The 16,223-nt window shown below is 40.0% G+C and overlaps 5 protein-coding genes across 5 annotated transcripts; 2 read left to right on the forward strand and 3 right to left on the reverse strand.

Annotated features, from left to right (window-relative positions):
• The first annotated feature begins 1,063 nt into the window (after nt 1-1,063).
• On the forward strand, nt 1,064-2,944 carry LOC110846243 (protein odd-skipped-related 2). Its single transcript, XM_022092929.2, has 2 exons — nt 1,064-1,939; nt 2,482-2,944. Exons 1-2 carry the CDS (start codon nt 1,368-1,370, stop codon nt 2,855-2,857), a joined length of 948 nt encoding a protein of 315 aa, XP_021948621.2. The 5' UTR covers nt 1,064-1,367; the 3' UTR covers nt 2,858-2,944.
• A 1,446-nt stretch (nt 2,945-4,390) lies between these two features.
• On the reverse strand, nt 4,391-5,184 carry LOC110847629 (protein drumstick). Its single transcript, XM_022094607.2, has 2 exons — nt 4,800-5,184; nt 4,391-4,597 (listed from the first exon to the last, which is right to left on the reverse strand). Exons 1-2 carry the CDS (start codon nt 5,051-5,053, stop codon nt 4,528-4,530), a joined length of 324 nt encoding a protein of 107 aa, XP_021950299.1. The 5' UTR covers nt 5,054-5,184; the 3' UTR covers nt 4,391-4,527.
• Nucleotides 5,185-7,906: 2,722 nt separating this feature from the next.
• LOC110846602 (solute carrier organic anion transporter family member 74D) lies at nt 7,907-10,737 on the forward strand. The gene is made up of 8 exons (XM_022093408.2): nt 7,907-8,058; nt 8,113-8,403; nt 8,473-8,848; nt 8,916-9,528; nt 9,595-9,733; nt 10,024-10,222; nt 10,293-10,457; nt 10,522-10,737. Exons 1-8 carry the CDS (start codon nt 8,050-8,052, stop codon nt 10,662-10,664), a joined length of 1,935 nt encoding a protein of 644 aa, XP_021949100.1. The 5' UTR covers nt 7,907-8,049; the 3' UTR covers nt 10,665-10,737.
• Nucleotides 10,703-12,086, reverse strand: LOC110846603 (protein sister of odd and bowel). The gene is made up of 2 exons (XM_022093409.2): nt 11,425-12,086; nt 10,703-11,335 (listed from the first exon to the last, which is right to left on the reverse strand). The coding sequence occupies exons 1-2, from the start codon at nt 11,796-11,798 to the stop codon at nt 10,825-10,827; spliced, it is 885 nt and encodes a 294-aa protein (XP_021949101.1). The 5' UTR covers nt 11,799-12,086; the 3' UTR covers nt 10,703-10,824.
• A 2,476-nt stretch (nt 12,087-14,562) lies between these two features.
• Nucleotides 14,563-16,111, reverse strand: LOC110847373 (sarcoplasmic reticulum histidine-rich calcium-binding protein). Its single transcript, XM_022094307.2, has 7 exons — nt 15,878-16,111; nt 15,453-15,800; nt 15,222-15,389; nt 15,081-15,161; nt 14,935-15,021; nt 14,785-14,874; nt 14,563-14,695 (listed from the first exon to the last, which is right to left on the reverse strand). The coding sequence occupies exons 1-7, from the start codon at nt 15,945-15,947 to the stop codon at nt 14,610-14,612; spliced, it is 930 nt and encodes a 309-aa protein (XP_021949999.1). The 5' UTR covers nt 15,948-16,111; the 3' UTR covers nt 14,563-14,609.
• Nucleotides 16,112-16,223: the final 112 nt, after the last annotated feature.

Raw genomic sequence — 16,223 nt, forward strand, 5'->3', positions numbered from 1 at the left:
CATTTATTTACAAAACCAAACGATAGATGGCGCTCACGTCGCATTTCGCGTGATAAAAGCAAATGCAAAATTGAAGAAACTTATTATTTCCATGGAAACTTTTCACCAAAAAACCATGGAAACTGATAATAAAAATTAGGAGTTACAAAAACTCATAACCAAAAATCCGCCTACCCCCCCTGCCCTGCAAACAGCCATTGCATTGGAACCCCACCCACCCCACCCCCACCCCCCTCAAAAAACCCACACAAAAATAAATAAATCACCACACGAAAAATCATCATGGCAACATTGAATAAATAATTATTCACAACTTCCCACGGTGGAAAATTTCCCACGGGTTTCAAACACACAAAAAAAACTGGTCGTCTGGTAAAAATCCATCTCCGATTGGTCGTCGCCATGACTCCGCCTCCTTGACCACGGATTCGTTGAGACGCAGGCGAAACGGGAAGAAAGTGGGACGTTACGAGTTCGTGGGTTGGCTTTAGAGATTTCGGCTTCTGATTCGATTTTATGGTTGCCATGGAGATTTTTTTTGGAAATTTTTTAGGAATGTGAAGAAGTGGGTGGCTTGTGAAGTGGGTGTGGTTGCCATGGAAATTTGGTTAATTTTTTGATGGGTTTTCATGAAGTTTTATGTCATTTTTTTTATGACTTTTTTTTGTCGCCTAGACAATGAGACGACATTTTTGTTGTGAGACATTTGATTTATGGGTTTGAGAAGAGATGCGGTGGTGACACTTCTTGTGACGGAATTTTTGTTGGCATGGTGATAGTAGGAGAAAAGTGTGGTAGTTGCCACTGTAGTTTTTGGAATGGATTTTATTTTTTTGTGTTTTTCGAGGGGGTTGGGGGGGGGTAATTATTTTGATTACTTTAGTTAATCAGGGTGTGTTATATAAAAAAAAATATTAAAATTATTTCCATGACAACCGATAAACGAATAAATTAAATATGAGACAATTGAGGCAAAATGAGACTTTTAAAAATTTCCATGGAAACTGTAGAAATCTACTTTATTTCCCCATAGAAACCATGGAAAGGAACATCCCCCACAAAACCCCCCCTAAAAACCCCCCATGGCAACAACCTCCCATAAAAAATCACCCCCACACAAAGCAGCACCCGTGAAGAATCCGTACCTTCAATATGAGAAATGAGAGAATCCTCAGCAGCCAGAACTCACCAACTTCTGCAGCACATTTTTTGGATCAGAGTCAGTTCTCCCAAAGTGCTCCCGACAGATGCACAGCCAGCTCCTGCACCCAGTAGTTCATACGGGGCCATCAGAGACTCTTCTCTCTCTCTCACAAGGGGTGTGCCCGTTTCCATAGCAACCAGAGAAAAATAAAATAAATTCCCAAATGGACAATCGCACCACCACTTCATCCTCCACCACACCCACCACCAGCACCCCCTCTGCCACCCCCCACCCCCTCCCCCCGCACCACCCCCTCAACTTCTTCCTGGCCAACCCCACCTTAATGTTCCCAAATCTCCACGGTAACCATGGCAACATGGACCTCCTCCAATTAAACCTTCTCCTCCAAGCCGCCGCATTTTACAACTCCCAACAACGAAATATTTTATACTCTTCTGAAGATTTACGAAGAATTGCCGTTGCCACGGAAACCAATTTAAATCACCATCATCAACAACCAAGATTGTTTCCACAGCAACAACAACCTCAGGATTTAACCAGGCAACAAAGATCTTCCGTCGTTGCCACGGCAACCACAACTACGACGACTCCGGTGACGACCGGAGGGAGGAGTTCACGGCCAAAGAAGCAATTTATCTGCAAATATTGTCAAAGACACTTTACAAAAAGTTACAATTTGTTAATTCACGAAAGGACGCATACGGATGAGCGGCCTTATTCGTGCGATATCTGCGGGAAGGCGTTTAGGAGGCAGGATCACTTGAGGGATCATCGGTGAGGAGTTTTTTCTTTTGGTTGTCATGGAAATAATTTTTTGGTTGTCATGGAAATATTATATTAAAATATTGTTGTCATGGAAACGGTTAGTTAAAAAAAAGATCAAAGCGACGCAGGATGAATCGAGCCGACGATACAATATTTTTATCAATCGGCACTCTCAAAAAAAGTTGAGAGAGTAATCAGTGGCGATATGTTGTTTGTTTGTCAGCAGAAGAGAGTAATTGAATCGTCGGCTCGTTTCATCTCCATGACGACTGTTTGCTTTTTCCATCTCTCTGTGGGGATTTATTGGGGGCGGATTTGTTAATAGAGAGAGTAGTGTGTGAATATGAGTGTTGTCATGGATATTATTACTTTTTTTGGGGAGGATATTGAGATTTTCGTTGCCGTGGTGAATTATTAGAATTTTTAGCATAAAATTATGCAAATATAATAACCATGACAATTAGCAGCACGCGCTAATTACATAGCATCCGAAGAAGCTCGTATGCTAATAGTAACCATGGAAATTAATTTTACGTAATTTATCTCCATAGCTACATCCACAGCAAGGAAAAACCCTTTAAATGCACGGAATGCGGAAAGGGTTTCTGTCAATCCCGAACCCTCGCGGTCCACAAAATCCTCCACCTCGACGAGTCCCCCCACAAATGCCCCGTCTGCGCACGCGCCTTTAACCAGCGCTCCAATTTAAAAACCCACCTCCTGACCCACACCGACCTCAAACCTTACGAATGCACCACCTGCTCCAAAGTTTTTCGGAGAAACTGCGACCTCCGCCGCCACTTATCCGAGGTTCACAACTTGCAAATTGACGATCCCGATTCGGACAGCGTGACGGATTTGGATTCCCGAGATGCGAGTAAAACCAAGAAAAAATCCACCTTTCTCATTTCCGACATTATGAAATAGGTTTTATTTATTTATTGTATAAAGACAATCAATTTATAAGTGTAAAAAAAACCATGACAACATTTTTTTTTATAAACAATAAATAAAATATAAAAAAACCATGGCAACAACATTCCATCGTAACTATATAAAAAAACACCCTGTGTGGCTTCTTCTTGACAAAGTGTGAGGTCCCTCGATTTTTTATAAGCACAAGGGGATAAAATAGTTGTCATATCTTGATTGGAGAGAATAAACGCGTGCGTTGACAAGGTTTTTAAAAAAATTCCATGGCAACAAGTGCGGAGAAAGGAATTCAAAAAAACTCTCAAACGCCACACGCCCAATTTTTTTTTAGTCGAGAGAAGAAGAGTCGAGTCGAGAAAGGAGATGTGAACAATAATCGTTTCTTTTCTTTCGTTCCCAGGGCAACGTTGAGAGATGAGAAAAAAATAGACAAAAAGTCAGACGAAAGGTCACATGCGATGATGGGTTGTGGTGGAGAGAGAAAAACGAGTTGTCTATGCGTGGGTTTGGAGATGGGAGAGTTTTTTGCTGTTGCCGTGGAGATGTTTTGGTATTATTGTGTGTGGTTTATAAAAAGGTGAGATGAGGTGAGAGGAAAAAGTTGTGGATAATAAGGTTGCCGGAGTTTTATTTTTTGAAATTTTAATTTCCATGGTAACACTATTTTAAAAATATAAATTCCCATGGTAACATTTGTAAAAAATCAAAGTTCCCATGGCAAAATTAGAAACAATTTCCATGCCAACAACCACAAAAAAAAGACGACACCCTAGTTACCAAGGTAAAAAAGATGTGTTTTTTGTGATCAACTGCTGACCACCTCCCAGCACACGCTCATCATCATCATCATCTTCATCACCGTGTGTATGGCAACCTTAGAAGAAGAATTCCATAAAGATCGCGTACGCCCGTTTCCCACGGTTTCCCTTCGAGAATACTTGAACTTTTTGAACTTTTTCTCTCTCTCTCTCTCACTCGATCGTAGTCATGAGAAATTTTAAACACAGGAATGCCGTCGTCATGGAATTTTTGTTTTTGGTTGTGCAGGGTGTTGGTTTTTAGGGTGGGGTGGGGGTGGGTGGGGTTTTTTGGGAGTTATGGAAATTTTGGATTTTTTATTTAGAATTTTAAAATTTTAATTTTATAGAAAAATTAAAACCTCCTCTTTTAATTTTATTAAACCCCACCCCCTTAGAAACCAATTTAAAAATAAAAAAAATTTCCATGACAACAAACTCTCCTCCACAAAAAAACCTCTCTCACTTCTTCACTACAATATCGCGATGAAAAGGGCTCGCAGCAGACAAAAAAAAATCTCAAACACACGACCGACACACGACGACACTTGTTTCTTTTCTTTCCTTTTTTTCTATGCAAGTTTCCATGGAAATTTTATTGTCAAGTCGATTAAGTCGTTTGTGGTCGCAATCTTTGTCATGTTTCTATAGAAACCGTTGCCATAGAAATAAAAATACAACGCATGCCAAATAAATCCATCGTCTCAACTTGCCTCAAAACCCCTCAAAATTTCCATTTAAAAACAAAAATTTATTTAAACGAGATCAATAAAAATATACAAAAAAAATCCGTTATTTACTAAAAACTATATACAAATCCGCTCGTTTCCATGGTTACAAAAAATTACACTCCACATAAAAAAAACATCAATAAAAGTAGAAAGAAGAATTTGACGAATTTGATGAAGTCGAGGACCCTCCGGGCGAATGCTGAGAACTGAAATTCAATTAAATTAAATTAGATTTTGTAAATCACCATGGAAATTTTGTTTCATCTTTTAAATTTAATTCCAACGGGGCAAATCGAGGATGGAATTTGATTAGCTTTTGATTTTAGAGAGTAGAAAAGGGGCGGGGTGAGATTTTTATAAAGTTTCCATGGAAAATAAATAAAAATAAAAAACTATGGAAACACTAACCGATGCTCCCTCAACTGCTCCCTGGACTTCCAGCCCTTCCCGCAAACGTCGCAAACGTACGCGGTCGCTGAGTCGTTTTCATTCCTTCGAATTTCGAAATGTGATCTTTCGTGGACCATCAAATTGTAGGATTTCGTGAAGCGACGCTGACAAAATTGGCAGTACAGCTGGTGGCGGTGGGGGTGGTGCCGGTGCCGGTAGCGGGATGAGGAAGAAGTGGTGAGGTCGTGGGGGGAGGAGATTATCGCAAACATGTTGCTATGGTGATTTATTATTACAAACTTTACGCGAAATGAAAGTCTCAAAGTGGAGTAAAGAACATGTCTGTGGAACTCTCAAGCTTTGACTAAAGTCGTTTTGAGATGATCACCTTTTCTCTCTGAGAGGGAGAGACGAGGCTCGACTCTCAGGTGTGTCTAGGTTGCCATGGTTACTCAAGTTGTGTGGGTTATGTGGGTGTGAGATATTTAGTGATATTAGTGGGGGCTGAAAAAGCTCTACGAAAATCCCCATGGCAATCATTTAATAAAAAAAAACGGCAAACATCCCTTTGCAAACTTCCTAAATAATAATCACGTCCTGTGTTACGAAGGATGTTTATCATTCGCACCTTGCCCCACAGAGTTACAATTCGTAAGTTACAAAGATGCGATGGAGTGAGTGAGAGAGAGAAAAACTGTCACCACGGAAACGTACCCAATTTGTCACCTAGCCAACGAGGCGATAAATTGTTCAGACGACACAAAGAGAGAAACATATGACCACACAGAGAGAGGCTAATAAAAAAAGGGCGTGGTTGCCATGGTGACCACCGGGGATGGTATAAAGGGAATATTGTAATGTATATCCAACAAATTGTAGCAAACAAGGTGTTATGGAAACTAATTGAAATGTTTGCAGAGTGAGTGGATGAGATTGCTTTTCCGTGTCGGTCAATATTTGGAGGTTGATTGGTGTTTAGCGTTAGATTGGGTTTGGGGGGGGGGATTTTATTGGGTGTTGTTTTATATGGGGTTTTTGGGGTGATTTGTTGGTGTTTTTGGGATTAATTCTGGGTTAATTCTGGTGAGGGGTCGTTTTTTGTGTTTTATTATTAGTGGGGTTTTCAGTTTTGTTTTGTTGGTATTAAATTAAAAATCACGGCATTTACTAATTCCAATAAATCGATTTTATAACTCATTAAAAGTATTTGTATGAAAAAAATTGGGTTTCTAGACTTTGTAAATTTTTATGCAGAATTGATATAATAATTTAAATAAATTATGTTTGGACTGAAAATATCAGAGGAATTTACTGCTCAATTTTAGTGTCGTTTAATTGAAACATCGTCTCATGAAATGTCAGCAGAGAGTTAGAGAGATTAACAAATTAGCTGAAAATCGTCGTCTCCTCACACTTTTGTAAATTAGAGTCGTGTTACTCGATCAAAGATTTGTTTGCTCTTCTCTCTCGGTGTGTCTTTGGAGGGTTATTTGTGTAATCGAGATTGAGATCTGGACTGGGGTTTACGAATCTGGTGTGATTTTAAGGGTGGGGATAATTTTTGGGTGAAGATTAGATGCTATTTGGAGGTCGGGCCGTTAAAGTTTTGTGTCCTAAATTTGGGGGATGATTTCGGATTGAGACGAGTCTTAATTGGTAGAGAGAAATTTTTAACGGGGCGAGATTCCCATATGCATTTCAAGAAATCAAATATTAGAGATTAGAATTTCACAGAGAATATTTCACGTGGTTCTTTTTTTTTACTCTTTTTTTTAAGGGATTTTCATTAAGCATTCTGATTTTTTTTAAAGAGTTGTGTCTCACAAATCTCATTCATTTCCTGGACACAATTTGAATGCGTCGTTGTTCAATTTCCTGTAGATTAATCTCACTTTGAAATCGTTACTCTTATAAATTTGAGATTTGATATCTGAGCGATTTGTGTGACTCTGGCCATCATCAAAATTTACTTTGCTTTCTCGCATTCGCACCAGAGAACAAGAGAACTGCACTCTTGAATGTGATTGTTTTTTGGACCGAAACTTTTTCAGTGGACACCGAAATTAAGTATTCTTGTAAAAATCATCCATTAATTTTAAAAAACAGACGCGCTTAAAAAACAAGAAACATTACAAAATGTCATAATATCGTTTAATATTTGTTGATTTCTTTTCTTTATCCCCTCAAGTCGAAAGATATGAAATTTTCTTTAACCTCATTTTTTAAAGCAATTTTAATGAGATTGAAATAAATCTTGCTTTTTTTTTACGAATTTTTGAATTCTACAAAGTGTTTATCTAAGTGTTTATCCTATTTGAATGTGTGATAATTTCGATTTGTTGGACTGATTTCTGACCATTGAATCTGAGCATTGCATTGCAAAATGAGAGTCGTCGTGTGTCTCATTTCCTGGACGACCTGTTGGCTCTGGATTATCGTCGATTATCGTTTCGGTTTTAAGCATTGGAAATTTGTGTGTGTGTAAAGAATGCTTTTTTTCTCCAGCAGTCGAGTGGTGGGGATGTTTGTGTCGAGATTTTGGGATTTTTTTGGTGCGCAAATTTTTCGTGTGGGGAATGTGTCTCAAAACCAGAGTTAAATTTGCGGATTATTTTTATTCCTGCGGGAATATAATTCCAGTGGTTTCAGCGACGATTGCACCGCCGGAAATTGGGTGCAGAAAGTTTCCTTTACTTTAAAGGAAATGGACACAAAATATTCAGAGTTTCTCAAGTTCCTCACTATTTTATCCTCGTCGTCGCATCCTTCATTAAAAAAAGCACATTCGAAAACCTTCATTTTGGACAAATGAAAAATGGGTAGAGAAGAGAGTAAAATTTATGCAAATTCCTCACTTTTCAATCGCAATCATCCTTTGCATCAAAGTTCCCATGACAACAAAATTCTACCATCACCTCTCTTCACATCTTCTCTATAATCATCGCATCTCTCACTCCACCAAAAATCGTGACACCCAAAAATTAGCATAAAACCCAACCCAAAGAAAACTATGGCAACCAAAAAAATTACAAACTCTATGCAAATCAAGCTCCTCCCATTCAAGAGACGTACCCCTAACTCCGCCTCCTCCACAGAATGACTCGCACCCATAACAACGCTCCCCGCGCGCCACCTGCCTGACCCCCACCCTCCCCAACATTTCCAGCACAAACCACACGGCGGTAAAGAGTTCAAACCACAAAAAAAACCCAAATATGTTCTTATTAAAATGTTAATAAATGGGTATTAATTCCCATCACTGGTCGCCATGGAAACGGTAATTACACAATTTTTTTATGATTTTATTAAATTAATTAATTATTTTATCTAGACAACAGACCTGTTGCCATCGCAACCAGCACACCCCCGGGTAACCATAGCAACCAGCACCGTAAAAAAAGAAAAGATAATCCCCACCTATTACGGTTTTGAAAAGTTTCACCCCCAATTTTTACAATGTTTCGCGAACCGGCGTGCATTTTTAATCGTGTTTTGCATCACGTGCGTTTTGCAAGGGACTTTTCACACGTATTTCGTCGCTGTCATAACGACGCTCGAAAAATTGTTCAACATTCCGAGCAGGACCATCGGGACCTTGATGATGGCGAGTGAAGTGGGGCAGGTTAGGTTAATATTTTTATATTTTTTGGTTGCCATGGAAACCGAAAACTAAAAAAAATAAAAACCATAGGTGTGCAGCTCGCTCTTCCTCCCGTACTACGCGGGCCAAGGGCACCGTCCGCGCTGGATGGGTTTCGGCTCTGCGCTCTTCGCCTTTGCGACGTTACTCTGCGCTTCACCCCATTTTTTACTACCTTCGCAAGATTTTACAAAGTTTACAATGTCAGGAGGAGGGAATGAGACTGTCGAGTTTTGCGCAACCTTGCAAAATGAAACCAGTGACTGCGTTCCCATGGAGACTGATTTTGATGAAAAGAAATACTATATTTTTGGGATCATTTTTGCCAGTTTGCTATCGATTGGGTTCGGAAATACTGCGATTTTTACGCTCGGGATTCCTTATCTGGATGATAACGTTGCTAATAGAGATTCGCCGGTGTATTTTTGTGAGTTGTCATGGTTACTCTAGGATTTTTTTGTTGCCATGGAAATAATAAAATTTAATTTCCATAGCAATAACGATCGGTGTTCGAATCCTGGGCCCCGTCACGGGATTTATCTTAGGATCGCTCTGCACCCGCCTGTACATCCACCCCCTGAGTCCACCCCCCTTCCCCCCCACGGACCCCCGATGGCTGGGGGCGTGGTGGTTGGGGATGTTGCTAATATCCTTTTTACTCTTAGTAACATCATTTTTCATGTGCATGTTTCCACAACGACTCTCGAATTCAACTGCCATGGCAACGAAGCAGAATCGGTCGCTAGGGAATTTTCCCTCGGCGATTAAACGGTTGCTAAGCAACAGGATCCTGTTGCTAAGGACATTTTCTTCGGTTTTTCACTTGTTGCCTATCTCAGGGTTGTACACTTTTTTGCCCAAATATTTGGAGAGTCAGTTTAAATTGGCGGCCTTTGAGGCGAATATCGTCACGGGGATCGGGGGGATTTTGGTCATGGGCGTGGGGATTTTTGGCAGTGGGGTTTGGATCAGGAGGAGGGAGACAAGTGGGGTGAAGGTGGCCGTGTGGGTGGGGTTGTGCGCGGGGGTGTATGCAGGGGGGATTTTTTTACTGTCAGGGGTGGGGTGTGGTGTGGATACGGTGGAAATTGGGAGTTACGATTTGGGGTGAGTATATGACTCGGGCTATGCGATTTATGGTTGCCATGGTGATGATTTTTTTTTGTTTCCTAGGAAACCATCGTGTTTGACGCCTTCGTGCACGACGTGTGCGAATAATTATTCTCCCGTTTGTGGTTCGGATATGCAGACTTATCTCAGCCCGTGCCATGCTGGGTGTACGGGGGTGGAGACAGTGGGGAACGTTACCATGGTGATTTTTTTGGATGATTTTTGGCGTGCCATTTTTTGTGCCATTTCTGTGCTAATTTTTTGGCATGCCAATATCTCTGCCAATTTCTGTGCCATTTTTTGTGCCATTTCTGTGCTAATTTTTTGGCACGCCAATATCTCTGCCAATTTCTGTGCTAATTTTTGTGCCAATTTTTAGCACGCCAATTTCTGTGCCAAAAACTTAGCACGCCAATATTTCTTCTAAACATTATATTTTACAAATTTCCAAGGAAACACTAATTTAAAAAAAATCCCCCCCCCCCATTACAGTACACGGACTGCAGCTGTATCCAGAACCACACCCACCACATGGCCACGCCCTCCCCCTGCCCCTCCCCCTCGTGCCCCTACTTCCCCCTCTATCTCGCCATTTTCATGACCATCGTTCTCGTCCATTCCACGAGCGAGGTGGGCTCCATGCTGCTCACCCTCCGCTGCGTCGAGCCCAGGGACAAGGCCATGGCGTTGGGTTAGTTGCCATGGATACCAATATTTAATTAATTTTGTTGCCATGGCAACTAAAAATTATGAATCCGCAGGGCTAATCCAATGTGCCATCGGCCTGTTTGGGAACGTTCCCTGCCCGGTGATTTATGGGACCGTGGTTGACCAGGCCTGTGTGCTTTGGGGGGGCAGTGGGTGTGACAGCGGGGGTGGCCACTGCTGGGTCTACGATGGGGATAAATTTAGGCTCTATTTCCATGGTGATTTTATTTTTTTTTAAATTTAATTTCCATGGCAACTAATAAATTTTCTGTAACTATGCAGGACTGACGGGCTCCATAATGCTGATAGCCTTTCTAATCGATCTTATCATAATTTCCAAAGCCAAAGAGATTAATTTTAACGACAACCAACCCGTTGCCATGACAACCGAAGACGACGTTGCCATGGAACCGCTAAATAAATGATTTTATTTTTTTTATTTCTAGTGAGAAAAAGAAACCGGTGCTATAAAATAAATATTTTTATTAACAAAATGTTTCCATGGCGATTTAATTAGAGATCAAAAAAAATTAAATTAAAGCATATGGCACAATAAATTACAGGGATTTTTATAAAATTACACATTCATTTCCTGCTCATGATCTCGTCGATGGTGAAGCCCAATTTCCCTCCGGTGGATTTCCCCCCCAGTGGAAACTGGTCGTTGTTGCCAAGGCCAACCACGTCCACGTCGATTTCTGAGGAGTCTGATGCTACGCCTCCGGTGGTGGTTTCTATGTCAGAGTCGGAATCAGACTCGTTGTTGGGCTTGGTTTCCATGGTTTTTTTATTAACGTCTTTGTTGTCATGGAAATCCTCTTCGATGGACAAAGAGTGGGTGAGGGTGTGTCTTCGTAAATCGCAATTTCTCCGAAAAACTTTGGAGCAGGTGGTGCATTCATAAGGTTTGAGGTCGGTGTGGGTCAGGAGGTGGGTTTTTAAATTGGAGCGCTGGTTGAAGGCGCGTGCGCAGACGGGGCATTTGTGGGGGGACTCGTCGAGGTGGAGGATTTTGTGGACCGCGAGGGTTCGGGATTGACAGAAACCCTTGCCGCATTCCGTGCATTTAAAGGGTTTTTCCTTGCTGTGGATGTAGCTATGGAGATAAATTACGTAAAATTAATTTCCATGGTTACCATATAAATCCCCATGCCAACTAAAAAATAAATCCCCATGGCAACTCACCGATGATCTCTTAAATGGTCCTGCCTCCTAAAGGCCTTCCCACAAATATCGCACGAGAACGGCCTCTCATCCGTATGCGTCCTCTCGTGAATTAGCAAATTATAACTCTTTGTAAACTGCCTCTGACAAAATTTACAAATGAACTGCTTCTTCGGCCGTGAACTTCGCATAATTGGCTGTAACGTCGAAGTGGGTGTAAAATTCCCATGGTATAAAAGTTGGTTACTAAGCAACGAGGTTAAAAAATTCGGTTGCTGTGGATTATAAAGTCTTTGTTCTGTGTATGAGAGGTATTTATCCGCCAACATTTGCGTTGCTATGGGATAATTTGTTGGGTTACTAGGCCCCGGTTTGCTTTCTCCGTTGGTTGTCATGGTTTTTTATTTTTATAAAGTTGTCATGGAAATTATTAAAAAATTTGAATAAAAACACAAGGAGCTGCTACTTCAGGAGAGATGTAGTGGAGAAGAAAAGAAGGAGTCAAATTCCAGAAGTTTTTTTTATTGAGAGGAGAATAAAAAACGTTGCCATGGCGAGGATATCTCCATGGTTGTGGAGTAACAGGTTGCTACTGTTAGGGAAATTATTGTAGGATAGGAGAGATGCGTTACCATGGGATGTTATTACGTAAGAAAGTGGAAGAAGATGAAGAAGCTCCATGGCAGTAGTAGTGGCTTCTGAAGAAGGGTATTAAAAAAAGGGTTTGGTTGATGGAATGCGGTGCGGAGTGAAGCGGTGGTGTGTGCAGTGCACCTGTTTGTGGTTGCTACAAGTGGTTGCTGGGGGGGGGCGTGCATATAAATTGGGGGTGGATTTTGTTTCCATGGTTTCCATGGGAACTTTTATTTCATTGGGAATTTAATTTTTAGGATGGACGTGAGTGGTTAAATTCATAAATTTTTTGATCGTGAAGACAAAGGAGTAGTCGGTGGAATGATTCTGTGGACACGCAGTTTCCATGGAATCGGCTAAATACTAATTTATTTGGAAATTTATTTTTATAACGTAGAATTGGCGTGCTAAAAAATTGGCATGAAATTGGCACGCCAAAAGAGATTGAGGTTTAAAAATGGCATGCCAAAAATATGATGTGCTAAAATTGGCACGAAATTGGCATAAAATTGGCACAGTGCTAAAATTAATGCCAAAAAAATAAGAGTTATTAGAAGGTGCGATACTAGAATTGTCTCATAAACTCGTGGAGTTTGTGTCCATGGAAACAAAGGATTGCTCATTCTGTTGGAATGGGTTCTTTTGCGCACACTTTTTTCCATGGAATTCTCGCACGGCCTTCTAATTACATAAAATGGAAACTTGAAATTTGGCATTTTTGGCCGAAATTGTCATGAAGGTTTTTATATTTTCTTTGCAGTAAATGGTCCAGCGCACGATTGCTTGACGAAATGAAACTATGGAGTACACATTTATATATTTATTTATATAAAATAATTATAAAATAATTAAATTATTTATTTAAATAAATTATATTTATTTATATAAAATAAATATAATAAATATAATATATTATTTAAAATTATATTTATTTTAATTTATAAATTAAATTAATTTAATTTAATTACTATCATTAAAATATGTAATGATTTTGAACTGGTATCGTGGATCGCAATTTCCATCTTATTTCCAACCCCACAGACCCAAGATTCCTAAACTTTTTAGCTCGTTTCCGTGGAGTGAATGTATTAGGATTATGTAATGAGGTTGTCCAAGGATGGGCCATCTTTTAAAAATTATTAAAAATTTTCGAGTTGGGGACAGGCACGCATTTTTTGGCGTTGTCACCCGTTGTTGGGTGAGTGAGAAATTGAGAAAAGTGAGAAACAAAGGGATTTAGGACGTCCCTCCTGGAGGACAAGAACATCCACAATAGTGCATAAAGTCAACCTTTCGTTCAATTCTTGTGACACACGTTTTTCCAATGTCCAAAGGTCTGACCACTGAGGTGGAATTCCCTTTCTTCTTTCCCCCACGAAGCAGGGTTTGGTGGTCGGAGGATGAAAATGAATTTATCGCTCCTGCGGCGACAAAAGCTTTCAATACGCATCGTCCGGAGTGCTGCTGTGGAAGTAGGAGTGGAATTATTTCCTGTTTAAACGTCGTTTGTATATAAGACATTGTTCAATTCCTTATTGGCATCAACCCCACGAAGCTGCTGGTGGACGGTGATGGTAACCGAGCAAGTGGTTCTCAAATTGTTCATTGTATGATTTTTATTGAGAGTTCCGGAAAGTATAAGCAATTGAGATAAAGCCTTTCTGGCTTTTCTGGAAATTATTTGGTCAATAAAGAATTTTGAAGCTGTGGAATTCGCATAAAGTCCATTGTTGTAGATTAGGATTAGACTTTTGTTGGGATTTACTACCAAATATTTTCTGCAGTTGCGATTGGTCTGTGTAATCCTGCGATACAGAAAGGTTTTCGAAACATAACTCAAGTACAGCCTCTTAACCAGTTGCCTGCCACATTAAAAGGCATAAGGTACGACATTGATGTACTTGGGCGCATGGTTACCGTACAAGAATTACACGACTTTGATGTACAGGGTGGTTAAAATGTCACGCCACAATGGAAAATTTTTCAATGGGAAAAGTCCCTTTCAAAAGGAAAAATCTCCATTAGTTACAAGATTTCGGATTGAGATTTTTATAAATTATTATCAAAACTGATGACAAAATTCTTAAAATGTTGCATTTTAGAGACAAAATTTCGGTGACTAATGGAAATTTACAAATTTTTCCCATCGAAAAATTTTCCATTGTTGCGTGACATTTTAACCACCCTGTACTTGGGCCCTTAGCGACGTTTTATGCAGCACATGACATTCATGTGCTTGGGAGGCAACTGGTTAAAACGCAGTTTCAACTTATTAATTTCCATCGTTGTTACAAAATTAAAATTATCCTCGTGGTTTTGGAACGTTTTTGTGAAGACTCCAATGGGCTCCAAAAATGGCAAAAATGCTAAATTGATAAAAAATGGCACGAAATTGGCATTGTGCTAAAATTAATGTCAAAAATTGGCACGAAATTTAGCACAAAATTAGCACAAAATCGGCACGAAATTTGGCACGCCTATAAAACTCACTTTCTCTGAATAAACACCATGGTAACTACACCCCCATTCCTGTAAAATTCCTTTATTCTATCACATGGTTTGCTAAAATAAAATTAAATTCGTTCCCAAACGTCGTCAAATTCCGTTTCCATGGTTTCTTGGGAATCCTCCTTGTTCTCTTGGTCGTCGTCGAGAGGTTCTGTTGTCATGGGAAATTTTAAATTTTTAAAATTTTAGTTGTCATGGAAATTTTAAATTTTAGTTGTCATGGAAATTAAAAAAAATTACCGGGTTGAGCAGCGTCTTCTTCTTCGTGAGAAATTTCTTGAGATAATTCGTCATCATCACCTTCGTCAATTTCGGGTTCTTCTTCGTTGTCTGGGGAATTTAATTTTTTAATAGGAAATTATTTTTTAAAGAATTAGTTACCATGGTTACCTGGTTGTTGAGGTTCTGGTTCTTCTTCAGGTTCTTCTTGTTCTTGAGATTCTTCTGGTTCTTGTTCTGGTTCCTCCTCCTCGGGGGCTGAATAAAAAAACACGTTGCCATGGAAATAAATTTAATTTTCTATGGCAACGAATTACCAATTTCCTGTTCAGCTTCAGTCTCTTCTTCTTGAGATTCTTGTGTTTCTCCTACGACGATTTCTGGGGCAGCCTCAACTTCTACATGGAAAAAATTAACTAAAAATTGCCACATAATAATTTGGTAACCATGGCAACTACCTTCGTCGTCGTCATGGGCGTCCTCGTCATGGTCTTCATCGTGCTCGTCGTCATGCTCCTCATGCTCCTCATCGCCATGGTCGTCATGGTCACCGTCATGCTCCTCCTCCTCCTCATCATGTTCATCACCATGGTCCCCATGCTCATCATGGTCGTCATGGTCACCCTCTGCGTAACAACCAAAACAAATAAAAACCCATCTCCATGACAACAATTTTCCAAAAAACATACCCTCCTCGAACCACCCCCCACCGCCACCCCCACCGCCTAAAAACGCTGAAAACCAGGACTCCTCCCCCACCTCCTCCCCATGTGAGGTCTCCATGACAACGACATTTTCCTTTTTAGCTCCATGCTCCACGTTAGCAACGCTATTTAAATCGCTATCGATTAAAACCACGGTTGCTATGCCGCCCAAAACGATGAGTAATAAAACAAATATTATTTTATAAATTAATCCCGATTCCTCTTCCTCGTCGCCATGGTGATCGTGGTGACCATGCTCAATTTCCTCCTCGTAAAACTCTGTCGTTTCCTGGTCGTCGTCTTCAACGTAGATCGTGGGAACCTCGTCGGAGTCTGCAATTTTTATTTAGTTTCCATGGTTACCGTTTCTATGGAAATTTATAAAATAAATTTCTATGGAAACAAATTACCTCGCCGCTTATCCTTTTTCTGATTTTTCTTATTCTTATTTTTATGACGACTTCGAACCTCGCCGGACATTTTTTTAATTTCCTTGACAATGTGTAAATCTGCTTTTAGTAATTTTTGATGTAATAAAAAATTAAAAGTTGCCAGGGTGACGATTTTATTGTCGTTTAAAAAATTTCTATTTTTAGATTAGAGCTGCGGAGTTGGAGGAGGAGGGTGGTGATGAGGTTCGGGTGCCAATAAAAGTGCTCGGAAGTTGCGTGGTTTTTTAGTTTTTAAAAAAAGGACGTGGTTTCCATGGAAAGTTTTTTACAATTTTTATAAATTTTATTATTTTACATGTCCATG

This window comes from Folsomia candida, unplaced genomic scaffold (genome assembly GCF_002217175.1).
Source record: "Folsomia candida strain VU population unplaced genomic scaffold, ASM221717v1 Fcan01_Sc003, whole genome shotgun sequence".
In the NCBI taxonomy this organism is placed as follows: Eukaryota; Metazoa; Arthropoda; class Collembola; order Entomobryomorpha; family Isotomidae; genus Folsomia; species Folsomia candida.